Source organism: Thalassophryne amazonica, chromosome 10 (assembly GCF_902500255.1).
Source record: "Thalassophryne amazonica chromosome 10, fThaAma1.1, whole genome shotgun sequence".
NCBI lineage: Eukaryota > Metazoa > Chordata > Actinopteri > Batrachoidiformes > Batrachoididae > Thalassophryne > Thalassophryne amazonica.
The window spans coordinates 72,614,999-72,642,852 of record NC_047112.1 but is presented as its reverse complement, the minus strand read 5'-3'; the positions used below and the strand labels follow the sequence as shown (position 1 = coordinate 72,642,852).

The 27,854-nt window shown below is 41.8% G+C and overlaps 1 protein-coding gene across 7 annotated transcripts in view; it reads right to left on the bottom strand.

The window, feature by feature from the left end:
• Window positions 1-27,854, bottom strand: part of celf5a (cugbp, Elav-like family member 5a) — a 788,658-nt gene that overhangs the window by 60,373 nt on the left and 700,431 nt on the right. For 5 of the 7 annotated variants that reach the window (XM_034180252.1, XM_034180251.1, XM_034180254.1 and 2 more), the window contains exon 7: window positions 4,367-4,532. In XM_034180252.1, coding sequence (XP_034036143.1) covers window positions 4,367-4,532 — 166 coding nt within the window. The remainder of the gene's footprint in view (window positions 1-4,366; window positions 4,533-27,854) is intronic. The other 2 variants (XM_034180257.1, XM_034180255.1) reach the window with 2 other exon arrangements.

Sequence of the window (27,854 nt, the reverse complement as noted above, 5' to 3'; positions counted from 1 at the left end):
AGCTGCACGAGTGTGTGTTTGGAGGTGGAGGTTCTCCCTCCTTTACTGAATACAGACTGTGGGATTACTGAGTGTGCGTCCTCACACTCATCTGGACTGTCTTTGTTCTCTGCCTGTTGGGAAGGTGTCGTAGCACGGACCCACAACAGGGGGCGCAAATGAACGGACAATGAGTAAGCCAAAAGGTAACAATTTAATGTTGTGATATTACACAACGAAACGTGTCTTAATGTTCACAGTCAATAAACACCAGGTGACGTGTGGGCAGGCTCGAAGATAGAAGACGCCCGACGAGAGAGAAGCCGCGTCCCACACGGCCTCCACCACCAACGGCCTGAAGAACACCGGAGCCGCCAAGTCCCGAGTCCCCAGGTGGCCTCTGTCTTCGGCTGTCGACCCTGGTACTGCTGGCAGAAAACAGAAAGATAATGTGTGAGTGTGAGTCCGCACACTCAGTAATTAACAGTCCAGACACCGTTAGGAGGGAGCACCTCCACCTCCAAATCACACACACTCGTGCAGCTCCTGATCAACCACTTGTCTGGGACGGGGTGCGAGGTGAAGCCGTCACTGTCACACCAAAACGCCAATCCTCCAGACAAGGAAACACTTCAGGAAAACGGCTGCAACAGAAGTTCAGTTGGTTACACAATGTGTCAGTCAGCAGAGAAATTACCTTAGTACTGGTAGTCGATTTCTCGGCGGGGAGGTGGAGTTGCAGTCCGGCTTATATGGTGGTGTAGATGAGTGACAGTTGGAGTAATGAGTGACAGCTGTCACCTCCTCTGGGTCTGGCGCCCTCTTGTGCTTGGAGCCCGCACTCCAAGCAGGGCGCCCTCTGGTGGTAGTGGGCCAGCAGTACCTCCTCTTCAGCGGCCCACACAACACTGCCAGCAGTACCGGGTCTGACTGCTGAAGACAGCGGCCACCTGGGGCGCAGGGCTTGGCTCGACGGCACTTTCACAACACTAGGCGTCTATTTAAATGTACATTGATACTGTAAATAACGATCAATACATCATCCGAATAGTAAATGGATGAATATTGAATTTCTGCATTATTCTGCAAAATTTGACATAAAGCCCACAGCAGACTTGATGTCAAATTTTGCTTGATTTCTTTTTATTTATTTGCTGCTATTGATGATGGACAGTAGTGAGTTTTTCAACAGGTACGTGGCCATGAGCTGAACCATCCTGATCTCAACTGCACATATCATGTAAATGCCCAACTGTACAAAAGCAATGCGGACATTTTTATTCATACACTGGGTCAACAAAAGTACTAGCCCAGAGGCAGGCATATGAAACTTTCCCAGATGCGTCATCATTTACAGCCTGTGACCTGCAGCGGAAACATGCAGAGGTACTTCAGCAGAAATGTACTTACTTCTGCAAAAAACCTTGTTTTTGCATCTACAAACCTTTGTCAGTTTGCATGATTTGTGTCTTGTCTCCGATTACTGAATTTTGTGACCAATCCCTAATATTTGATCATTTCTGGGTTTTGACTTGCTGCTGTTTGATTCTGATCACTGATGACTGAACTATGATCTGGAATTCCGACATTACATTCTGAATGCTGATGTTTAACTATGATCCTGCCCTTTGAAAACCATGATTGACCTCTGATCCAAAATGAAAAAGTCTTTGATGTTTATACCTAAACTTTGATCCTGATGACTGATTTTTAAAGCCGACCATTGACCTCTCATCCTATTTGCCGTCAGATGATTTGATCTTGAATTCTGTCATTTGGTTGTGATTTCTGTGGTTTAATTGTAATCCTTGCCTTTGAAAGGGATTACTGACCTCTGATCAAAATTGTTTGATCATTATAGCTATTTATTTTAATCTTTATTTAACCAGGTTAGTCCCATTGAGACTGAGATCTCTTTTGCAAGGGAGACCTGGACAGTTTTAAAGTTTCCAATCCACTTAACCTGCATGTCTTTAAGTGTGGGAGGAAACCCACGCAAACACAGGGAGAACATGCAGAAAGGCCACAGGTGGGAATCAAACTGATGACCTTGCTGGGAGGCAACAGTGCTAACCACTAAGCCACCATCCTGCCAATACCGTGCATCCCGAAAGTATTCTCAGTGCTTAACTTTTTGTTATGTTGTAACATAACCCTAACTCAAAACACTCCATAATGACAACATTAAAAAGTTTTTTTTTAAATTTGCAAATTTATAAAAAACAAAAAAAAAACAAAAAACAAAACAATCACTTGTACATAAGTATTCACACCCTTTGTTCAATACTTTGTTGATACCCCTTTGGCAACAATTACAGCCTCACGTCTTATTGAATATGATGCCACAACCATGGTGCACCTATCTTTGGGCAGTTTGATCCATTCCTCTTTGCAGCACCTCTCAAGCCAGCCCAGTCTCACGTTTTTTTTCATCCTCCCATCATGAAATGATTAAAATTTTGATGACGAGAGGTTTTTTTTACTCACTATTACTAACCCTACTCCTTCCCCTAACCCTAACCACAACCACTCCTGACCCCGCGCTGCACTTTTAATTACGTGCAGCCATCACGGAATGAATTAGAATAAATTTGTGCCCCATGATGAAAATTTTGCACTTTTCATGACAATATGATGAACCAATAGATTAATGCATATTTTGTGCTGCTGAATCACGACAATCCGTGAGACTGGGTTGCTCAAACTCCATCAGGTTGGATGGGGAGCGTTGGTGCACAGCCATTTTCAGATCTCTCCAGAGATGTTCAATCAGATTCAGGTCTGGGCTCTGACTGGGCCACTCAAGGACATTCACAGAGTTGTCCTGAAGCTACTCCTTTGATATCTTGGCTGTATGCTTAGGGTCGTTGCCCCACCCCCACCCCCACCTAAAAGCCAAATTATTACTTTTCAGCCTTTCCCACAAATCAGAAACGAAGTTCAATTTCCCAATATAAAAATACTTTTATTCCACAAAAACAGCAATGTTACTTTGAGAAAATGTTACTGATTTGAAATTATTTAAATTTACACATCCCAGTAGCTGATGCAATAAATAAATGAATAAATGATCAAAATCGTGCCTTGAAGCTGACACATTTCATCAGTGCCATTGTGCTGCAAAATCCATGCATGCATGCCACAAAAATCCAAAGTGCAATGCTGTCAGTGTTTTATCCCATCAAAATAAGAGTCTTCTCAGCAAGACTGAACTGTGCTTTTAATCACGGTATCTGATTGATTATGCCCACCCAAAAGTGCACACTTTGCACTGAAAGCATCACCGTAAATATTTGACAAATGGGTCGTCTCTCCAAACATATTCCCAGACGGTGAAAATGATTGCAGAAGTACTGTAGTGATACAGCGTGTGTATTTCCATGTTCCAGCATCCCACCTCGTGCAGCTGCACATACGTACTTTAACAAAAGCCCTAATCAGTGTCCTGTGGTATTGATTGCCACGCCTGGTCTGCTGTCTCTAAATTCAAGTTGTTCTGAAACACAACCAAACAGGTGTTGAGTGTGCACAACACACACACACACACACACACACACACACACACACACACACACACACACACACACACACACACACACACACACACACACACACACACACACACACACACACACACACACACACACACACGAAGTCCCAAAGTCCTTTCATGGTGATAATGGATGAAAAATGAAGAAAATTTCAGCTTTATGAGCTTTATGAGAGAATTTGATAAAGTGCAGTCAGATTGCACTCATGTGTTCTTGTGACGGATACGAAAGAAAACAGGCGTCACCTGGTTTTCTCTCTCACACTGATTGGTTTAAAGTTACCAAAGTCATCACCTTAAAAACTCAATACTGCAGTGTTGACAAAGTAGGCGAGCCGAGCACAACAAAGACTTGGATACTGTATTATTTATTTCAGCTTGTGCTGTTGTCAAGTGGAGATTCTTGAAGTTTCCTCTGTCTCAAGGAAAATAAAGCACTGCTGAATAAGCAAATGTTATGCAGTGGGTAGGTATTTCAAAGTCCTTCCCTTTCCTCTGTAATGTGTGTGTTGCCGAGGTGTTTGTTATGGAAAACAAAAGCAACTGCATGCAGATCGTGTGCAAACGCTTCAAAGCGCAAGGTCAAAATACTCGCGGGAAATTAGTGCTTATCGGTAAAATTACTTATTCATATTCCTTATTGTGCCGCGACTCTCCCCAAATATCTTTAGCATTCACAGACACCATAAACATGCAAATCCCACTGAATGATTTTTTTTTTTTTTTATATCTTCCTTCTTCTTTATTCCAGTGGAATAATTTTGGATTACCAGTAAGCAGGCACTCACACGCACGCACGCTAACAAGAGGAAAAGCAATAAAAACTGGAGTGCTCACCCAGGGTTTGATGAAACTCACCCGACACCGGGGTCATGGGGGTGGGTGGTAGGCTGTTGAGGTTGAGCGCCCCCATCTGGTGGATCTGTGTGGCGGGGAATGCCACGCTTGGCGTGAGGTAACCCCCGTGGCTTGCTGCCATGATGGCTGCCTGCTGCTGCATGAGCTAAACAAGAGGGACACAGAGAGATGGGTGGAGGGCAGGATGGGTTGATGGAGTGAGTGCGAGAGAGGAACAGAGGTGTTGGTGGAGGGGGGCGGGGGGCAGAGAGGTTCAGGAAAGGCAGATGGCAGTGAAAGTGTAGTAAGTTGGGAAGGAGTCGGACAAAGACGGGAGAACAGGAGCGAGCGAGGAGAGCCAAACCCAGCAAGGGCAAAGAGGAGGGAGGGATGGATGTTGAGGTTGATGGATGGATAGTGCACGGGAAGTGCAGAGAAAGTAGAGCGGAATGAAAGAAAGAGAAGAAAAAAGAAGCCTGTCAACCTATGTTTAGTGAATGTGTCTGTCCTCACAGCAGGAAGCCTGTCACCAGCTGCAGAAACGATTTAATAGCTGTCTGTTGGGCTCATACAAATCAAGGCATTGACATGTGCACATTATCTCTGTGCTTCGGGAACAAGCAAATGACTCGCTTTTCCCTCACAATCATCAAACTTCACAATACTCAGTTTGGCTGTGTAGAAATGCCACACACACACGTACGCACACAGTTTCTGGGTTGCTCTGGACTCATCTCTGTTGCAACAGGAGCTTCAATGTGATTTTATTACGCGAGGCCATCAAATATGAGTATTGCGAAGACTTTGCGTCCGTCTGTGTGTCCGTCTGTGCTCAGCATAAGTCCACTCCTGTTTCTGCCAGAGTTTTCAAATTTACAAGGGACATTCTTGGGACACAGACCTCAGACACGTTCAAAGATGCCTAACCTGGACCTATTCTAAGAGGTATTTTAAGAGGTTAAATGTCACATTCTGTTTCATGCTGTTCTTTTTATTATTTATTTTTTGAGGGGCGGAGGTGACAGCCAATCAGAGTAGAGTGGCACTGTGATGTCAGCAGCTAGTTCAGCTAGCTGCAAACTCTGGTTCCTCTTTGTGTAAATATAACCTATTTGTTATACATTATGTAAAAGCTAGTGAGAAATAAACACTTCTAAAACTGAAAACACTTTTCTCTCTCTCTCTCTGTGAGGTGACGCAGCAGAGCTGTTGGAGTGAGGAAACATATCTTCATGCTTCCAGAGCACCAAACTCTGCTCAAATGCAGCACATTTGTCTGAAAACCGAGAAAACACTTCTGCTCAGTGCAGAACTCCGTGGAAATGCAACATCCTTTGCCCATTAGCTCCCCAACTCCACGGGAGACTGATGTATTTGCCAACAAACAAAATATTTAAATAGGTAAAATCCTTTTGCTCTGTCCATCATTAGTGAGACTTGGACTTAATGAAAATAATTTCTAGAGACTTTGGAACCACGTGACCCTGGGACCAGTGATCTTGGTACCACTACGCAAAACTTCTGAAAAATGTCCTGTTTTTTTTTCTTTTCCTTTTTAATGTCATTTCTAACACTGAATAGCATGTCCTCTTTAACCTGTCTTGAAGTCCTCTGCAAAAAACACGCTGTGCTTTGTAGGAGTAAAAAAATATTGTGGCTCTGGAATCGCATCTGTACCACTGTTACCGAGGTCATTTGGTTCCGAGGTCTCCAGCTACCAACATTTACATTTCACATATTTTTAACAATTTTTTCTTTTGGTAAGCTGTGAGACAGCCGTCCACAGCTAACCTGGTAGAGATATGAGCTCTTGTATCCCCGTGAATTGTCTGATTTGCTAACTGGGTGGTAGAGTGTTCATCCTCTAATGTGGGGATTTGAGGTCCAGTGGTAACTGTTTTGATTTTGTGCGAAAGGTGAGTCATTACATAAGAAGCACACATAAATGTGTAATCTGTGTGTTCACCTGTGTGCCTCTCTGCATGCAGTAACACCCATGTAACAACATGCAATACACGTTATGATGTAATATGTTAAATATGGCACCAGTCACTTCACTGAAGTTTTGAACACGTTTAAACAACAGTGATGTGGTCCGATCTCAGCTACACACGTTATCCTGCTGCAGTTTTTCCTATTCCTAATTTCCATCACAGCATTGTGCTCATTGTTCATCCCAATGCAAAATTCCTATTTGGCTTGACAAAAGCATGCACTGTTCGAGCACTATTCTTGTTATTCAGAATAACACTAATGTAGGTATTACAGAATTAGACACTGAAAGGTTTTCTTAAATTTGATTAGAAGCTGTATTTTTGAGACGGAACGAGTTAGACAAGATTCTTGGGAGCACGAAACATTAACTTAACATGCACGAGTTGTAATAATGTCTTCAGTAAAAACAAGAACTACTGCTCTACTGGCTGGAACAACAGGAAACATCTGCTGAAGCAAATGTTGAGGATGATTAGGGGAGATGCTGTTACCATGTTGCAATGAGCCAACCAAGAAGAAACAATGACTTAAACTAAATACAGAATTAGATTTAATGGCAAATCTGTGATTCGTCATGCTTCACTTTATTGGAACCAAGTGGGTTTGAACAAATTATCATCTTCCCTTTATCACATAGTTACAAATAAATAAATAAATGCTTCAAAAACCGAACAAGACATACAGTAATGGTAAATTTAGCGATGTGATTGTCTGGAGCTGGGGACTCATTATCACCCTTAAGACTTGACAAGAATATGAAGGAATCTTTGCTAAATTCAATGCAAGTAAAAAAAAACAAAACACAGTAATATTAAATCTTGTATAGGGGTTAGGCTGCCATGAAGACCTGTGTTTGATTGTGACTCATGCTACTTGTCTTGTCTTTGGACATGACACTTACTGTGTGCTGTATACAGATAGCAAATGGACTGGTATCCCATCAAGACACTATGGTATCTGGGGATAAGTACCGGTGCCTGTGGGCCTCAGGGCGTGCACAGGACTTGCTTATACTTCTTATGTAGGAGTTAAGCTGCCAATATGTAGACCTGGGTTTGATTCCTAGTCAAACTACGTGTCTGTGCCTATGGACAGAACACTTCATCTGTATTGTCCCAGACAACCCAGCGGTAAATGGGTGCCAGCCTTGGAAAGAGAAGTAAACTGCAAAAGTCTGGCATCTCAACAATGGTAAACATAGTCTTTCATCCACTTTATGCTACAGAATCTGCAGATGCGTCGAGTCAAGTCTGGGAGCATGCACTGGTACTGTGATTTGCTGCTTCCACAACACCAGAAAATGCTTTGAGCCCTGGATGACAAGCACCCAGGCAGGCACCCAGTCCTGGGCTGGTGGATAAGCATTTGCATTAATAGTCCGTGGGCTTAGATACACTAGGGCTCACTGTGTCTATATCAAGCAGGATCAATAAACCTCGTCTTAAGTCTTCTCCAACTTTAAAAGTCAGAAATTTGATGGCACCCAGTCTTAAGCTGCAGTTAAAAAAAAAAAAAACCTTCAAAAAGAAGCATTCCACCCATTACCCCTCGCTCACACTGCCTCCGGTGTTACCATTGCGGGGTACGGATGCCGGACCCGCAGAGAATCCAAGTCATTAAAAAGATACAAACCTCTCTCAGTGGCCACGGAGTTCTGCGGCTGCGGTTACCGAGACCCTGTGGCGCTGCGGATTTTTCCGCAAGAAGTCTATCCTTGCGGGCTGCTGGAGCACCAAACAGCAAGCGTAGTCTCAGGACCTGCTGCCGGAGTTGGCCGCAGCTCCACACAGCAGACAGGGGGGCTGTGTGAGTGGCCCGCTGTGGCGTTTACCGAGTCCGCAGACTTGGTAAGCGCATCGGACTCAGTGACAGCTAGGCCTTAAGATGCCACTGAAACTAGGCCTAAAGTCCTGAAAACACTGGTTCTTGGTAGCCTTCTCCATGCCTTCACTCATCAGGCATGCATTCATGTGATAACGGATCAAGCTCTTGTCCCTGCCTCTGTGTTGCTGTATTCCTGCACTGATCTACAGTGCATCCAGAAAGTATTCACCGTGCTTACAGTCTTAGTCCATAATGGAGGAAACTCATTTTTTCCTCAAAATTCTACACACAATACCCCATAATGACAGTGTCAACAAGTTTTTTTTCTTTTGAGGTTTTTGCAAATTTATTAAAAATAATAATAATAATAATAAAAAAAACTCTAAGAATTCACATGAACATAAGTATTCACAACCTTTGCCATGAAGCTCCTCCTGTGCCTCCTGTTTCCACTGATCATCCTTGAGAAGTCCACCTGGGGTAAATTCAGTGGACTGGGCATGAATTGGAAAGGCACACACCTGTCTAGTATGTCAGAGGTGCAGATGGTCAGGGTCTGGTCTTCCTCATATATGCAATCAGAAAACAAACTCCTATGCTGCTGGCGCTCATAACAACATTCCGACACAGCGGACGCCACTCTCTTTGCATTTGCATAGGAATCCTGCGATGGAAAAGCCAATTATTTTCATTCTGTGCCCCTGTCAAGTAACCTGAAAGCGAATGTCCCACTGCAGAATGCCCAGCACTGGTATCTCATCCATTAGCCACATGCCTCGCCACTGCTATCTATTAACGCCTTTTGTCATTTGCATAATTTTATCAACATGACAAATGTGAATCATCCATTCCTTTCCAAATAAGATGAATTGAGCCTTTAAGAGGGCAGAGCTGCAAAAGACAGCACAGGAACAAGAAGCTGAACCAAAACAATGACATAAAAACAAACAGAGGCGATTGGAGAAGGTGGGCTCTCTTGCATTGTCAGTGCTGTGGCTGCCCCCTATTAGGATGTGAAAGGGGTCACACTAGGGGATGAAAGGTCTGACTGGCCTCCTATTAAAAAACAAATAGACCATCACGCCAGCTTTTTTTTTTGTCTTTTCCTTGAATCTGTTCACTGCTTTGTGTGAACAACAGAGATTTGGGCTCATTCCAATATGCTTGCAGCCTTTATGGTGTAAAACTCGAGTCCTGTCAGCAAGCTGACACAATGATACCTCCTGCTCTGCCGTAGGGGCTGCTCACATGTACTATATGTCAGTAGTAGTATTTTTTTTTCTCTTTTTTTCTTTTGAGTTGAAACATCTGAATTACCAATCTTGCCAACCTCTGTATTGAAGAGCCCAACAGGCCTGTTAATACACGTAACTGACAAATATGATGTGTGAAATTCAGAAGTTGTACCTACTGTATGTGTGTATTTATGTACAGAATGTTGGCACGATAACTCAAAAATGCCTCATTCAATTTTGATCAAACTTGTCAGCAACACTGAGCCTATGGATGGGAAGAAGTGAGATTGGTTCTGTTAACATCATTCAGCGATCAAGGTTAGATGTTAAAGCCAAGTTTCCTTCTATGTCCTAATATCATTCATTCATTCATTCAGGTATGTTATAGCTTTCGTCCATCCATTTTCTTTACCCACTTACTCCAATTGAGTATTGTGTGTGTGTGTTTGTGTGTGTGTGTGTGTGTGTGGGGGGGGGGGGGATCTGGAGCGTATCCCAGCAGTCATAAGGCGTGAGGTGGGGTTCACCCTAGACAGGATGCCAGTTTGTCACAGGGCCACATTTAGACAAACAAACACATTCACACTCGCACACACACCTACGAACAATTTCAAGTTTCCAATCCACCTAAAACCTGTATGTTTTTGGATGTGTGAGGAAGCCGAAGCACCTGGAGGGGACCCACACAAACACGGGGAGGACATGCAAACTCCACACAGAAAGGCACCAAGAGGGAATTGAACCCACAACCTCCTTGCTGTGAGGCAACAGTGCTAACCACTAAGCCACCCTGCTGCCCCCATCCTAATATCAGGGCTGTGCAAAATTCAGAAAATTAAAATTCTAAGCCTGCAACCTGTTTGCTGCTTCAATCCAAAAGTCAGCTGAATTGCATTCAGTTGAAATTCATGAGTCATGATCAATTCTGTTCAGAATTTTGCAGTCTTAGCCAATATGCCAGAAAATGGTCATTTTTATGAAAATGAGTTGAAATATTTTATTGTTATTTAACTTTTTCCACATGCCTGATACTTTATGTTTGTAGCATTGCTATTTGATCTACTTAAAGTTAATTTAAATCAAATCAAATCAATTTTATTTATATGGCGCCAAATCACAACAACAGTTGCCCCAAGGCACTTTATATTGTAAGGCAAGGCCATACAATAATTACGGAAAAACCCCAACGGTCAAAACGACCCCCTGTGAGCAAGCACTTGGCGACAGTGGGAAGGAAAAACTCCCTTTTAACAGGAAGAAACCTCCAGCAGAACCAGGCTCAGGGAGGGGCAGTCTTCTGCTGGGACTGGTTGGGGCTGAGGGGAGAGAATCAGGAAAAAGACATGCTGTGGAAGAGAGCAGAGATCAATCACTAATGATTAAAGGTAGAGTGGTGCATACAGAGTAAAAAGAGAAAGAAACACTCAGTGCATCATGGGAACCCCCCAGCAGTCTAAGTCTATAGCAGCATAACTAAGGGATGGGTCAGGGTCACCTGATCCAGCCCTAACTATAAGCTTTAGCAAAAAGGAAAGTTTTAAGCCTAACCTTAAAAGTAGAGAGGGTGTCTGTCTCCCTGATCTGAATTGGGAGCTGGTTCCACAGGAGAGGAGCCTGAAAGCTGAAGGCTCTGCCTCCCATTCTACTCTTAAAAACCCTAGGAACTACAAGTAAGCCTGCAGTCTGAGAGCGAAGCACTCTATTGGGGTGATATGGTACTATGAGGTCCCTAAGATAAGATGGGACCTGATTATTCAAAACCTTACAAGTAAGAAGAAGAATTTTAAATTCTATTCTAGAATTAACAGGAAGCCAATGAAGAGAGGCCAATATGGGTGAGATATGCTCTCTCCTTCTAGTCCCTGTCAGTACTCTAGCTGCAGCATTTTGAATTAACTGAAGGCTTTTCAGGGAACTTTTAGGACAACCTGATAATAATGAATTACAATAGTCCAGCCTAGAGGAAATAAATGCATGAATTAGTTTTTCAGCATCACTCTGAGACAGGACCTTTCTAATTTTAGAGATATTGCACAAATGCAAAAAAGCAGTCCTACATATTTGTTTAATATGCACATTGAATGACATATCCTGATCAAAAATGACTCCAAGATTTCTCACAGTATTACTAGAGGTCAGGGTAATGCCATCCAGAGTAAGGATCTGGTTAGACACCATGTTTCTAAGATTTGTGGGGCCAAGTACAATAACTTCAGTTTTATCTGAGTTTAAAAGCAGGAAATTAGAGGTCATCCATGTCTTTATGTCTGTAAGACAATCCTGCAGTTTAGCTAATTGGTGTGTGTCCTCTGGCTTCATGGATAGATAAAGCTGGGTATCATCTGCGTAACAATGAAAATTTAAGCAATGCTGTCTAATAATACTGCCTAAGGGAAACATGTATAAAGTGAATAAAATTGGTCCTAGCACAGAACCTTGTGGAACTCCATAATTAACCTTATTCTGTGAAGAAGATTCCCCATTTACATGAACAAATTGTAATCTATTAGATAAATATGATTCAAACCACCGCAGCGCAGTGCCTTTAATACCTATGGCATGCTATAATCTCTGTAATAACATTTTATGGTCAACAGTATCAAAAGCAGCATTGAGGTCTAACAGAACAAGCACAGAGATGAGTCCACTGTCCGAGGCCATAAGAAGATCATTTGTAACCTTCACTAATGCTGTTTCTGTACTAAGATGGATTCTAAAACCTGACTGAAACTCTTCAAATAGACCATTCCTCTGCAGATGATCAGTTAGCTGTTTTACAACTACCCTTTCAAGAATTTCTGAGAGAAAAGGAAGGTTGGAGATTGGCCTATAATTAGCTAAGATAGCTGGGTCAAGTGATGGCTTTTTAAGTAATGGTTTAATTACTGCCACCTTAAAAGCCTGTGGTACATAGCCAACTAATAAAGATAGATTGATCATATTTAAGATCGAAGCATTAATTAATGGTAGGATCATATTTAAGATCGAAGCATTAATTAATGGTAGGGCTTCCTTGAGCAGCCTGGTAGGAATGGGGTCTAGTAGACATGTTGATGGTTTGGAGGAAGTAACTAATGAAAATAACTCAGACAGAACAATCGGAGAGAAAGAGTCTAACCAAATACCGGCATCACTGAAAGCAGGCAAAGATAACGATCTGTCTTTGGAATGGTTATGAGTAATTTTTTTCTCTAATAGTTAGAATTTTATTAGCAAAGAAAGTCATGAAGTCATTACTAGTTAAAGTTAAAGGAATACTCGCCTCAATAGAGCTCTGACTCTTTGTCAGCCTGGCTACAGTGCTGAAAAGAAACCTGGGGTTGTTCTTATTTTCTTCAATTAGTGATGAGTAGTAAGATGTCCTAGCTTTACGGAGGGCTTTTTTATAGAGCAACAGACTCTTTTTCCAGGCTAAGTGAAGATCTTCTAAATTAGTGAGACGCCATTTCCTCTCCAACTTACGGGTTATCTGCTTTAAGCTGCGAGTTTGTGAGTTATACCACGGAGTCAGGCACTTCTGATTTAAGGCTCTCTTTTTCAGAGGAGCTACAGCATCCAAAGTTGTCCTCAATGAGGATGTAAAACTATTGACGAGATACTCTATCTCACTCACAGAGTTTAGGTAGCTACTCTGCACTGTGTTGGTATATGGCATTAGAGAACATAAAGAAGGAATCATATCCTTAAACCTAGTTACAGCGCTTTCTGAAAGACTTCTAGTGTAATGAAACTTATTCCCCACTGCTGGGTAGTCCATCAGAGTAATTGTAAATGTTATTAAGAAATGATCAGACAGAAGGGAGTTTCAGGGAATACTGTTAATTCTTCAATTTCCATACCATAAGTCAGAACAAGATCTAAGATATGATTAAAGTGGTGGGTGGACTCATTTACATTTTGAGCGAAGCCAACTGACTCTAATAATAGATTAAATGCAGTGCTGAGGCTGTCATTCTCAGCATCAATGTGGATGTTAAAATCGCCCACTACAACCCCTGGCAAAAATTATGGAATCACCGGCCTCGGAGGATGTTCATTCAGTTGTTTAATTTTGTAGGAAAAAAGCAGATCACAGACATGACACAAAACTAAAGTCATTTCAAATGGCAACTTTCTGGCTTTAAGAAACACTATAAGAAATCAAGAAAAAAAAAATTGTGGCAGTCAGTAATGTTTACTTTTTTAGACCAAGCAGAGGGAAAAAATATGGAATCACTCAGTTCTGAGGAATAAATTATGGAATCACTCTGTAAATTTTCATCCCCAAAACTAACACCTGCATCAAATCAGATCTGCTCATTAGTCTGCATCTAAAAAGGAGTGATCACACCTTGGAGAGCTGTTGCACCAAGTGGACTGACATGAATCATGGCTCCAACACGAGAGATGTCAATTGAAACAAAGGAGAGGATTATCAGACTCTTAAAAGAGGGTAAATCATCACGCAATGTTGCAAAAGATGTTGGTTGTTCACAGTCAGCTGTGTCTAAACTCTGGACCAAATACAAACAACATGGGAAGGTTGTTAAAGGCAAACATACTGGTAGACCAGGGAAGACATCAAAGCGTCAAGACAGAAAACTTAAAGCAACATGTCTCAAAAATCGAAAATGCAGAACAAAACAAATGAGGAATGAATGGGAGGAAACTGGAGTCAACATCTGTGACTGAACTGTAAGAAACCGCCTAAAGGAAATGGGATTTACATACAGAAAAACTAAACGAAAGCCATCATTAACACCTAAACAGAAAAAACAAGGTTACAATGGGCTAAGGAAAAGCAGTCGTGGACTGTGGATGACTGGATGAAAGTCATATTCAGTGATGAATCTCGAATCTGCATTGGGCAAGGTGATGATGCTGGAACTTTTGTTTGGTGCCGTTCCAATGAGATTTATAAAGATGACTGCCTGAAGAGAACATGTACATTTTTTCCACAGTCATTGATGATATGGGGCTGCATGTCAGGTAAAGGCACTGGGGAGATGGTTGTCATTACATCATCAATAAATGCACAAGTTTACGTTGATATTTTGGACACCTTTCTTATCCCATCAATTGAAAGGATGTTTGGGGATGATGAAATCATTTTTCAAGATGATAATGCATGTTGCCATGGAGCAAAAACTGTGAAAACATTCTTTGCAAAAAGACACATAGGGTCAATGTCATGGCCTGCAAATAGTCCGGATCTTAATCCAATTGAAAATCTTTGGTGGAAGTTGAAGAAAATGGTCCATGACAAGGCTCCAACCTGCAAAGCTGATCTGGCAACAGCAATCAGAGAAAGTTGGAGCCAGATTGATGAAGAGTACTGTGTGTCACTCATTAAGTCCATGCCTCAGAGACTGCAAGCTGTTATAAAAGCCAGAGGTGGTGCAACAAAATGCTAGTGATGTGTTGGAGCGTTCTTTTGTTTTTCATGATTCCATAATTTTTTCCTCAGAATTGAGTGATTCCATATTTTTTTCCCTCTGCTTGATCTAAAAAAAGTAACCGTTACTGAATGCCACAATTTTTTTTTCCTGATTTCTTATAGTGTTTCTTAAAGCCAGAAAGTTGCCATTTGAAATGACTTTAGTTTTGTGTCATGTCTGTGATCTGCTTTTTTTCTACAAAATTAAACAACTGAATGAACATCCTCCGAGGCCGGTGATTCTATAATTTTTGCCAGGGGTTGTATAATTATCTTATCTGAGCTAAGCACTAATTCAGACAAATGGTCTGAAAATTCACAGAGAAACTCATAGTAACGACCAGGTGGACGATAGATAATAACAAATAAAACTGGTTTTTGGGACTTCCAATTTGGATGGACAAGACTAAGAGTCAAGCTTTCAAATGAATTAAAGCTCTGTCTGGGTTTTGGATTAATTAATAAGCTGGAATGGAAGATTGCTGCTAATCCTCCACCTCGGCCCGTGCTACGAGCATTCTGGCAGTTAGTGTGACTCGGGGGTGTTGACTCATTTAAACTAACATATTCATCCTGATGTAACCAGGTTTCTGTAAGGCAGAATAAATCAATATGTTGATCAATTATTATATCATTTACTAACAGGGACTTAGAAGAGAGAGACCTAATGTTTAATAGACCACATTTAACTGTTTTAGTCTGTGGTGCAGTTGAAGGTGCTATATTATTTTTTCTTTTTGAATTTTTATGCTTAAATAGATTTTTACTGGTTGTTTGTGGTCTGAGAGCAGGCACCGTCTCTACGGGGATGGGGTAATGAGGGGATGGCAGGGGGAGAGAAGCTGCAGAGAGGTGTGTAAGACTACAGCTCTGCTTCCTGGTCCCAACCCTGGATAGTCATGGTTTGGAGGATTTAAGAAAATTGGCCAGATTTCTAGAGATGAGAGCTGCTCCATCCAAAGTGGGATGGATGCCGTCTCTCCTATCAAGACCAGGTTTTCCCCAGAAGCTTTGCCAATTATCTATGAAGCCCTCATTTTTTGGACACCACTCAGACAGCCAGCAATTCAGGGAGAACATGCGGCTAAACATGTCACTCCCAGTCCGATTGGGGAGGGGCCCAGAGAAAACTACAGAGTCCGACATTGTTTTTGCAAAGTTACACACGATTCAATGTCAATTTTAGTGACCTCCGATTGGCGTAACCGGGTGTCATTACTGCCGACGTGAATTACAATCTTACCAAATTTACGCTTAGCCTTAGCTAGCAGTTTCAAATTTCCTTCAATGTCGCTTGCTCTGGCCCCCAGAAGACAATTGACTATGGTTGCTTGTGTCACTCAGTTCACATTTCTCAAAACAGAGTCACCAATAACCAGAGTTTGATCCTCGGCGGGTGTGTCGCCGAGTGGGGAAAAACGGTTAGAAATGTGAACGGGTTGGCAGTGTACACGGGGCTTCTGTTTAGAGCTACGCTTCCTCCTCACAGTCACCCAGTCAGCCTGCTTTCCGGCCGCTCGGGATCTGCTGGAAGGGAACTAACGGCGGCTAAGCTACCTTGGTCCGCACCGACTACAGGGGCCTGGCTAGCTGTAGAATTTTCCACAGTGCGGAGCCAAGTCTCCAATTCGCCCAGCCTGGCCTCCAAAGCTACGAATAAGCTACACTTATTACAAGTACCATTACTGCTAAAGGAGGCCGAGGAATAACTAAACATTTCACACCCAGAGCAGAAAAGTACGGGAGAGACAGGAGAAGCCGCCATGCTAAACCGGCTAAGAGCTTGTAGCTGCGCTAAGCTAGCGGATTCCTAAAAACACACAAAGTGAATAATGTGTAAATAATTTAGAGGTGATTCAGCAGCGGGAGTGCTTTAGTTAAGGCACGTGTAGATTACACTGTGAAACAAATCGTTATCTAGATCAATCTAACTGTGCAGATTAAACAGCTAACAGATACAGAAAAACACAGCTGTGCTCCGGAACAGGAAGTGATATAATACCGCAGTGAGAGCCAACCACCGGTAGAGGCAAGCCTCTATCGGTGGTTGGCCAACAATGCCATGGCACAACAATGCCATTAATAGTCAGATCATATGGTTTGTTATATTGAAGTGGTTTGAGGTAACTAGTGGGGATAGCAGCTACATTTTTCATTCGAGGATTAGCTTTGCAACTAACTCTAAAAAGCACTTTAGCTTTTACTAAGTTTAGCTCCACTAATTTTAACTCAGCTAACATGTTTTGACTAAAGCTTATTGGACAAAAATATTCGTAAGCCATAAAATCATGCATATTTATTTCTGTTGCAGTGTGAACACTAATCAGTACAGAAAAATGATACCAAACTTGAAATAAACAAGCATCACCTCAAGGAGATGAAGAAGCAACAGGCCAACAAAGAGTACATCCATTAATTAGATTATCAAAAGTTTTTACCCTTTTTTATTTTATTTCTCAATATTTATTATCGTTTTTATATCATGAAGAAATTGTATATCTATCTATGAAGCCAGAAACGTCTATTGTGTATGCGAGTATGTGGCTCGCATATCTCTCTGACTGTTTGTCAAATGTGCCTCAGCTTTCGGATGTGGCTTGCGCATGGCACAATGATGTGCATCTTTTATTATGAAAATTGTGGGGATGAATTTTCAAAACCTTTATTTTGAAACCTTTATTTTAATTAACATTGTAACACTGGTACTTCCAAGATGGTGTGGCTCCCTGATGGTACTGGTAGCAAAGTTAAACAATATCACTTACAGTTGTATGTAAATGTTTGGGCACCCCTGATGATTTCCATGATTTTCCTTTATAAATCACTGGTTGTTTGGATCAGCAATTTCAGTTAAATATATCATATAGCAGACAGTGATATTTGAGAAGTGAAATGAAGTTTATAGGATTTACACAACGTGTGCAATAATTCTTTACCAGGGGTGGGCAATCATGTGCCATGAAGGGCCAAGACACTGCAGATTTTCCTTACAACCAATCACCTCAGCAGGTGATTTCATTCATGATCAGATGTCTCAACAGGTGATTTCATTGACAGTCAGGTGTTTATATTCACGGGAGAAGCTCATCATTAACCCACCTGCTGAGGGGATTGGTTGCAAGGAAAACCTGCACTGTCTCGGCCCTCGCTGCCCACCCCTGCTTTAAACAAAATTAGGCAGGTGCATAAATGGGCCCCCGACAGACAAAATACATCAATATTTAGTAGATCCTCCTTTTGCAGCCTCTTAACACTTCTTATAGCTTTCAATGATAGTCTGGATTCTGGTTGAAGGTATTTTGGACGATTCTTCTTTACAAAACATCTCAGAGCATGGACAGCCCACTTAAAATCACACCACAGATTTTCAGTAATATTCAGGTCTGGGGACTGAGATGGCCATTCCAGAAGGTTGTACTTGTTCCTCTGCATGAATGCTTTAGTAGATTTTGAGCAGTGTTTAGAGTCATTGTCTTGTTGAAAAGATCCAGCCCTGGCGCAACTTCAACTTTGTCACTGATTCATGAACATTATTCTCAAGAATCTGCTGATAGTGACTAGAATCCATGTGACCAGCACCTGCACTGGCCACACAGCCCCACAGCATGATGGAACCACCTCCAGATTTTACTGTAGGTAACAAATGTTTTTCTTGGAATGCTGGGTTCTTTTTCAGCCATGCATACCGCCCCTTGTTATGTCCAAATAACTCAATTTTAGTTTAATCAGTCCACGGCACCTTATTCCCAAATGAAGCTGGCTTGTCCAAATGTGCTTTAGCATACATCAAGCAACTCTGTGGCGTGTATGCACAAAAAGTCTTCCTCTGCATTACAGCATCTCCTTGTGCAAAGTGTGCTGTATAGTTGAGCGATGCACAGAGACACTGTCTGCAGCAAGTTCATGTTGTAGGTCTTTGGAGCAGGTCTGTGGGTTGACTATGACTGTTCTCACCATCCTTCGCTTCAGCTTACCTGAGATTTTTCTTGGCCTGCCACTTTGGGCTTTAACCAGTACTGTGCCTGCGGTCTTCTGTTTCCTCACTATGCTCCTCACAGTGGAAACTGACAGCTGAAATCTCTGAGATAGCGTTTTGTATCCTTCCCCTAAACCATGATGTTGAACAATCTTTGTTTTCAGGTAATTTGAGAGTTGTTTGGAGGCTCCCATGTTGCCACTCATTAGAAGAGATGCAAAGAGGGGAAACATTTGCAAATGGCCACCGTAAATACCCTTTCTCATGATTGGATTCACCTGTGTAAGGAGGTCAAGGGTCAATGAGCTTACCAAACCAATTTTGTGTTCCAATAATTAGTACTAAATGTATTCAAATCAATAAAATGACAAGGGTGCCCAAATTTATGCACCTGCCCAATTTTGTTTAATTAATTACTGCACACTTTCTGTAGGTCCTAGAAACTTAATTTCACTTCTCAAATATCAGTGTGTTTGTCTGCTATATGATATATTTAACTGAAAATTGCTGCGTTGCATTGTGAGCTAGCCTTCAACAAATGCGCGCCTGGACAGGCATAATGGTGTGGGAGTGTGCACTCAAAATACTAGTTTTTCTCGCAGTGCATGTCTAAGATAATGTAATTTTTAATATCATCCATCAGGTTGTCATGGATAGCAAGTCTGGCATTCACTGGGGCTTCATATTGAATTAAAAAGCAACAAATTGCAAACTCGAGCATGTAATTATGTTGGAATGGAGCAGATAATACAAAGTGGCTCTGATTTAAAAAAAAGTTGACAGATATTCAAAGTCATTCTGTTTTACTTTTCATATTTATATTCTGTTGATCTCTTTAAAAAAATCAAAGACACTGTATTCAAAAGCCGTTATCATTTCTTTATTTATGCACAACACAGCCGATGGCAAATGTCTGTGGCAGAGAATGAGCAGAGCGAGTCTTCATCATCACAGACACAACCTCATCATGGAAAAAAAAAGTGGAGGGAAGAAAAAGTGCACAGAAACAAGCGACACAAAAGTGAAGAGATGAAAGGGAGCAACGAAAGTTGCCTGGGCTGCAGCAGCATTCATTGAGTATCAGACATCTGCTTTTTTATTGCAACCTGATGGCATTACTCTCCCCTGGTGCCAGCAGGCAATCACCGCTTTATCACATGGCAATTATCTCTGTAGCGGCGCTTTGTGACTCGCCGACTCTTAGCGCTGTCACATGTGACCCCTTACAGGAGAGAGCGAGAGAGACAGAGAGGGACACACGCTGTGCCAGGGAGCTGAACCAAAAGACCGACGCTCACGGGCCTCGTGCACGACCTCCGAGTGCATTTCTTCAGAAGCAGTTTAATGTGGATTTGCATCTGCAGTGTGCTTTTGTGATGTCGCCGCACGGTGAAAGCTGGCGAGTTACTCAAACACTTAAAACACTGAAGTGGAGAAAAACACAAATAATTGAACTGTTAAAAATGATTTTCAGTCAAGCTTGATTGGTGTAAAAAGAAGTATCAAGTATTTTGTATTTATTCATTCAAGTTTTCTTTGTGTTATTATTATTGTTATTATTATTTACAGTTCATGTAATAACCTGCAGCAGGATTTTGACTGGGAACATTTTGTCTGTTTCTCAAAAACACTAGGGTGTAGTGCCTTAAATCAAGGAGGGCCGTTTTTGCACAAAATGGATCTCTACAGAATGCAAATCTTCTTGGGACAATATGAGCCCAAACAAACAATTTATCTCACTGCAATTTGAAGAAAATCTAACTAAACTAAAGGACACCTTATTGTTTCTTGTTTTCAAGCTTTGAGTTTTCTATACCCGCTTACTCCAATTAAGGGTCACGGGGGGGGCTGGAGCCTATCCCAGCAATCATAGGGCATGAGGCAGGGTTCACCCTGAACAGGACGCCAGTCTGTCACGGGGCCACATTTAGACAGACAAACTCATTCACACCCGCACGCACACCTACAGTCAGTTTAAAGTTTCAAATCTACCTAACCTGCTAGTCTTTGGATGTGGGAGGAAGCCAGAGCACCTGGAGAGAACCCACACAAACACGGGGAGAACATGCAAACTCCACACAGAGAGGCCAAACATGGGAATCGATCCCATGACCTTCTTGCTATGAGGCCACAGTGCCAACCACTAAGCCACTGTGCTGAAAGCCAAGCTTGCAATTCATTCTCGCAGATGATTTGACTGAACAGTCAGCAACCCTGTCTGCTTTTCTTTAGCTGTGGCAATAGGCACAGATATTAGAGGAGGCTTGAAAGTATGCCCAACCAGTCTACATGTACTTTGTGGACTTGGCAAAGGTGTACAACTGGGTCTCCTGAGGTGTCCTGTGGAAGGTGCTACAGACATATGGGGTACCAGAACTGCAGAAACAAATGACCTGGTCTCTATTTGACCACAGTAGGAGTTGTGCCCACATTCTCTGGTTCACTGTTCTGTTCACAGTGAGTGTTGGACTCCGCCAGGACTTCCCCTTGTCATCATCCTGCTCATGATTTTCACGGACCTGGATTTCAAGTCGCAGTCAAGGATTGGAGGGTGTCCAGTTTGGTAAGCTCACAATTTCATCTCTGCTTTTTGTATAAGAATCAATAAGAATGAAGTGAGGACACCTATGAAGAGGATGAAGAGTGGAAAAGCTGTTGGTTGGGATAGAATACTAGTAGAGGTATTGAGATGTTAAGGAGATATGGCAGTGGAGGTTTTCCTTCAGATTGTTTAATAATATTTTCAAAAGTGAGAGGATGCCTGAAGAGTGGAGGACTGAATAGTACAGATTTTTTTAAAAAAACAAGGATGATCTGTATAGATGCAGTTGCAACATAGGAATGCATTTCATTTACATTGCATGAAGTTATGGGAAAGAGTAGTGGAAGCTAGGTTGAGAAGAGAGGTGAAGATCTGTAAGGAGCAAAGTAGTGTCATGCTGAGAAAACTGTACAAATGAAATGTTTGCTCTGAGAGTGCTGACGGAGAAGTTGTAGATTTAGAGACAGTTTGGAGTGTTGTGGTTCTTTATCAGGAAGTCCAGAAAAGCAGAGGAGCATGTGAGGGTGGCACAATATGCATTAGGACAGTGTGACCATGGTGAAATGTTCAGTATGTCAGATATGCTCAAGGTGGAAGTGGGGTTGCATTATAGTCATATCTGAGCCATTTTTTTGTAGTAGTGATGCAGAGATTGATGAACTAGAGAAGACAGAGGTCTCCATGAATTATCATGTTTGCTGATGACACTGAGCTATAGTGAGAGTATTCAACAGGTTGAGATGCGCCTGGAAAGGCAAATATATGCTCTGGAGAGAAGAGGCATCAATGTCAATAGTACCAAGATGGAGTATGTGTGTGAAGGCAATACAATAGTATCTCATATAGTGACATATAGTGAAGTATAGAATAGTGAAGTAGAGAAGCTCATTGATTCTAAATACTTTTGGTAAACTGTCCAAACTAATGGAAGAAGAGTATACAGGCAAAGTGGAATGGGTGGAGAAAAGCGAAAGGAGCAATTTGTGATGGAAGTATATCTGCAAAGTTGAAAGGGAAAGTTTACAAGCAGGTAGTAAATAAGGTAGTTGGCACTATGTTGAACTGAATTAATAAGATCAGCTATGTTGTACAGGATAGAGGTGGTGGCACAAACTAAAAGACAGGAGGTGGCAGAGCTGGAAATGCTTTGATTTTCTTTGGGAATGAGGAAGATGGACAGGGTTAGGAATAAATATGTCAAAGGAACAGTGCAGGTTGGATGGTTTGGAAGGAAAGTCAGTAAAGTTAGACTGAGATGGAGGGATGTTGGGAACTTAGTGAGAACAATGCTGAGGATTGAGCCACTAGGTAGGAGGAGAAGAGAGACTCCAAAGAGGATGTGCAGGTGGTTGGTGCGACAGGACGAGATGGAGATGGATGACCTGCTGTAGCGGCATCCTAACAAGAGCATCCAAAGGCAGAAGAAGAAAGAGTGTGCATGTCCAGTTTTTAGAGTTTTTTTAGGGCGACCAAATATTCAGTTTGGCACTGACAGACACATGTCCATTTTATGAAAAGACAGAAAGGACAGCGATGCCAATTGCCATAATATTTTTTCCCCTTTGTTCAATAATTTCAAAAAGTAATTACGCTTTCTTAGAGTCATAACCCGTTTAAAAACAGGTCTCTCTCTGTGTGTGTATGTGTGTGTGTGTGTGTGTGTGTGTGTGTGTGTGTGTGTGTGTGTGCGTGTGTGTGTGTTGGGGGGGGAGTGCTGTGGGTGTTGGGGTATCTGAGACAGCTTCAGACAACAATTTATTATTGTTGTTGTTATTACTGCTATTTTTCCCATCTTCTAATCCCTATTAATCTCATGTACTTACTTTACAAGTGAGGACAAAACTGTTAGCCCCCTACAAAATTCAGTGTTTATTTTTTTCTAAATTTCCCCATGTGTTTTTTTAAGAGCAGAGCAAAGAATTTGCATTTCTAAACATAGTTTTTCTTTGTAGATGCTTATATTATTTAATATTGAACACAGAACCAACAACCAAAAAAAGACCAGGGTCAAAATTATGATATTATGACACTAATATTCATTCAACTGTGTGTCCTTTTTGCTGGATAACAGCTTGCAGTCATTTGTTGTAGTTTTCAACAGGTCTCAGACATGTCTCCTGAGGAATCCCAGCTCATTCTCCTTTGGTGAATTGAATAGATTTGATGGTCTTCTGGCATGGACCTTGGTCTTCAGTTCATCCACAGATTTTCAGTGGGATTCAAGTCAGGGCTTTGTGCAGGTCAGTCAATAATGCTCACGTTGGTCTTCTGGAGGTACAACCCCAATTCCAATGAAGTTGGAATGTTGTGTAAAATGTAAATAAAAACAGAATACGATTTGCAAATCCTGTTCAACCTATATTCAACTAACTGCACCACAAAGACAAGATATTTAATGTTCAAACTGATAAACTTTGTTTTTATGCAAATATTTGCTCATTTTGAAATGGATGTCTGCAACACAATTCAAAAAAGCTGGGACAGTGGTATGTTTACCACTGTGTTACATCACCTTTCCTTCTAACAACACTCAATAAGCGTTTGGGAACTGAGGACACTAATTGTTGAAGCTTTGTAGGTGGAATTTTTTCCCATTCTTGCTTGATGTACGACTTCAGTTGTTCAACAGTCCAGAGTCTCCGTTGTCGTATTTTGCGCTTCATAATGTGCCACATTTTCAATGGGCGACAAGTCTGGACTGCAGGCAGGCCAGTCTAGTACCTGCACTCCTTACTATGAAGCCATGCTGTTGTAACACGTGCAGAATGTGGCTTGGCATTGTCTTGCTGAAATAAGCAGGGACGTCCCTGAAAAAGACGTTGCTTGTATGGCAGCATGTGTTGCTCCTTTTATACCCAATCATGACACTCACAGTTAGTGTCCTCAGTTCCCAAATGCTTATTGAGTGTTGTTAGAAGGAAAGGTGATGTAACACAGTGGTAAACATACCACTGTCCCAGCTTTTTTGAAACGTGTTGCAGGCATCCATTTCAACATGAGCAAATATTTGCACAAAAACAAAGTTTATCAGTTTGAACAATAAATATCTTGTCTTTTTGGTGTATTCAATTGAATATAGATTGAAGAGGATTTGCAAATCATTGTATTCTGTTTTTTATTTACATTTTACACAACGTCCCAACGTCATTGAAATTGGGGTTGTAGTTCTTCACAAGGAGCGACGTATGTTGTGGATCATTGTCATGTTGGAAGACAAAGTGACATCCCAAGCTCAGTTTTGTTGCTGACTGCCTGAGGTTTTCTTTTAAAGTCTTTACATATCCTCCTTTTTTCATGATGCCTTCCATCTTGAGGAGGTTTCTAGTTCCAGGTGCACTGAGACATCCGCACCACATAATACTCCCATCACTGTGTTTCTCTGTGGGGACGGTGTTCTTTGGGTTACACTCCTCTCCCTTCTTTCTCCAAACATAAGCAACATCTCCATGGCCAAAGCGCTTGACCAAATCTCCATGGCCAAAGCGTGATCAATGGACATACTTCCAGTGTGCATAATCTTTCTCCAGACTGTCCTGCACATACTTCAGTCTGGTTCTTCTGCAGAAGAGACTCCTTCCAGAGTTTTTCTAGGTCTGCAACCTCACAGCCCATTCCTGTCCAAGACTGCAGTGACTGTTTTCTTTGCAGTGATTGTTTTCCCTAGTGTCATGGCGGTTGTTCTGGGGTCTTTAGACACATCTTTCAATAGATTTCATTCCAGAGGCTTTGAAATCTTTCACTACCTACCTCAGCCATGCTTGTTCTCTACTGTGTGGCTCTCTTTTTATTTCTTGATATTACTTCTCACTCCAGTTCTCGACACTTGGAAATGCTGTGATAACTTTGTAGATCCTTCCTTTGCTCTGTGAGCATCAACAATTTATTTTCCCATGTCTAAACTGATTTATTTTGTTTATGACATGATGCTTTCTCAAGTGACAGCTCAAACCCTTACTGAAGTTTTTATACTGTGTGTATATACAGCAAACTGGACTGGACTGTAAACACAGATGCTGTGTATAAGAAAGGTCAGAGCCGAATGTACTTCCTCAGGAGGCTCAAATCTTTCAATGTCTGCAAAAAAAATGTTATAGATGTTTTATCACTCTGTGGTCTCCAGACTCAACAAGCTCATCAGGAAAGATGGCTCTGTCCTGGCACTTGAGGTGGAGTTGGTGATGGAGGTGTCAGAGAAGCGGATGATGAGGAACCTGCACAGCATCTGGGACAACACCTCCAACCCCCGGCATGCCACACTGACGTCCTGTCAGAGCATCTTCACCCATAGACTGAGACCACCGAGGTGCACCACAGGAGTTCTTTCCTACCTGTGGCAGAATCTATAATTCCTCCCTCTTTTGCAGGATGAATACATAACAGTTATTCAGTTACTCAGTTATGTGCAATACTGGCAAACATCTTATGAAAATGTCTTCAGTGATCTCGCATAAATTTGTTACCTATTGTATAAAAAATGTTTACGGTTCGGTACCCTAGCAAAATGATTAACTTTGGGATAATAAAGTTCATCTTATTCTTATATTGGAAGATAACCCTCAGTTTTAACTTTATTTTACAAGTTTTGAGCATTACAACAGTGGTTTGTGCTGTGGTTCAACAAACAGATTATTTCTTTAAAGGGCTAATCATTTTGACCTTGGTAGTTTCTAGTGTTTTGTGAAGAAAAAAAAAATTGTTTCCATGTGCAAATAAAAATAACATTAGCACCCAAAATAAAACTAGGGTGTTTTGGGAGAGGTTTTCAGTGCCCCCAGCACCCCATTTTCCCATGACTACGGTCAGTGCCCCCTTTTCTTTCTCAGTTAACATTTGTTGGTATGTGCATTCCTTGTTTTTGTGTTTGTGGTTACTACTCCTTGTCTTGGTAAATTCGGCGCAGTTTATGGGTCCCTGTAGGCCATACTGAGGACAGCTGAGAAAATCATATGGCTGTGCCTCCCCTCTGTCCAGGACATCTTCCAGAAGGACTTTGCACGCAGAGACTCTTTCATTGTGAAGGCCCCTCCCACCCCTCAGACAGACTGTTTGCCCTGCTGCTATCAGGCAGAAGGTTCTGCACCATCAGAACCAGCTCGGTAAGGTTCTGTAACAGCTTCTCCCCGAAAGCTGTTAGACTTCTTTGCACGCTGCTGCTACTCAATACAAAAACTCAACTGCCTTTGTTAAACTACCCCATCCTCTCCACAAATTTATGCTGGATTGCCTTCAACTTGAGCACAATTAGCAACATCCCAAAATTGAATCCAAGCAGCTGGCCTGTTGTTTTCCAAATAGAATCCTTTGTTGGACTAATTATTTTCACCCAGCCTTGACTGGTGATAGTGCATGTTTTCAGTCCTCTGTGCCTGCCCACCTGTACATGTGTACACAAAATAATTGTCAGAGTTTTGATCAAAGTTGAACAAAACTCCTTGGAATGTTTGGGAGTTAGCCAAGGATTAAAGTGACAGGTTAAAGAAGTCAGAAATTTGACCGTTGGCTTATATCGGAGATATTTACATTGGCTATTTTGAGAAATGTGTTAAAGATATTTTCAGTTTCAATTTAATTTTAATTTATTTAATTATATAGCATCAAATCACAACAAAGTTGCCTCAAGGCGCGTCACACAAGTGAGGTCTAACCTTACCAACCCCCAGAGCAAGCACACAGGAGATAGAGATAAGGAAAAACTCCCTCTGATGACTTGAGGAAGAAACCTTAAGCAGACCAGACTCAGAGGGGTGACCCTCTGCTTAGGTCATTCTAACAGTTCCAAGGTTTTAACAAAGTTTTACAAAGTTGAAGAAACAGAAAACAGAAAATCAAAGCAACATCAACAACAAGGTGCAATTGTTGAGATGACCATGCAAGCATTTACAGCACAGGCAAGGGGTCATCCAGCGCCCTGCACCCCAGGGTGCTGGATGACCTTGCTTCTCTTGGTCACATGACCTTTGGCATTAAGTGACTTTGAAAGGCCAACCAAACTTAGAATGGACATTTTGAGGAATTGCACTAATATAGAGAGACACACATCACCTTTCTGTTGTTTACATGACCTGGAGTAACCTTGAGAGGTCAAGTTAAAGGTCAGAATTTTTTAACTGACAGTTTGTAGCCAGTGTGGATTAAATAAGGTGGAAGGAATGTTTGTTTGTTACTGATAAAGTTATCAATTTTTCAACACAACTGATTAAATGTCTGCACAGAATCATAGGTCACCATGATTGCATCGCAACAAGAAGGTCCTGGGGTTGCTTTGCACCTGGTCCTTTCTGTGTGGAGCTTGCATGTTCTCCCCATGTTTGCAAGGGTTCCCTCTGGGTGTTCCAGGTTCCTCTCACTTCCAGTGACATGCAGATTAGGTGAATTAGTGACTCAAAATTGACCATAGGTGTGAGTGAGAGTGTGGATGTGTTTGCATGTCTATATGTGGCCCTGTGATAGACTGATGGCGTGTCCAGTGTCTACCATGCCTCTACCCTAATGATCACTAG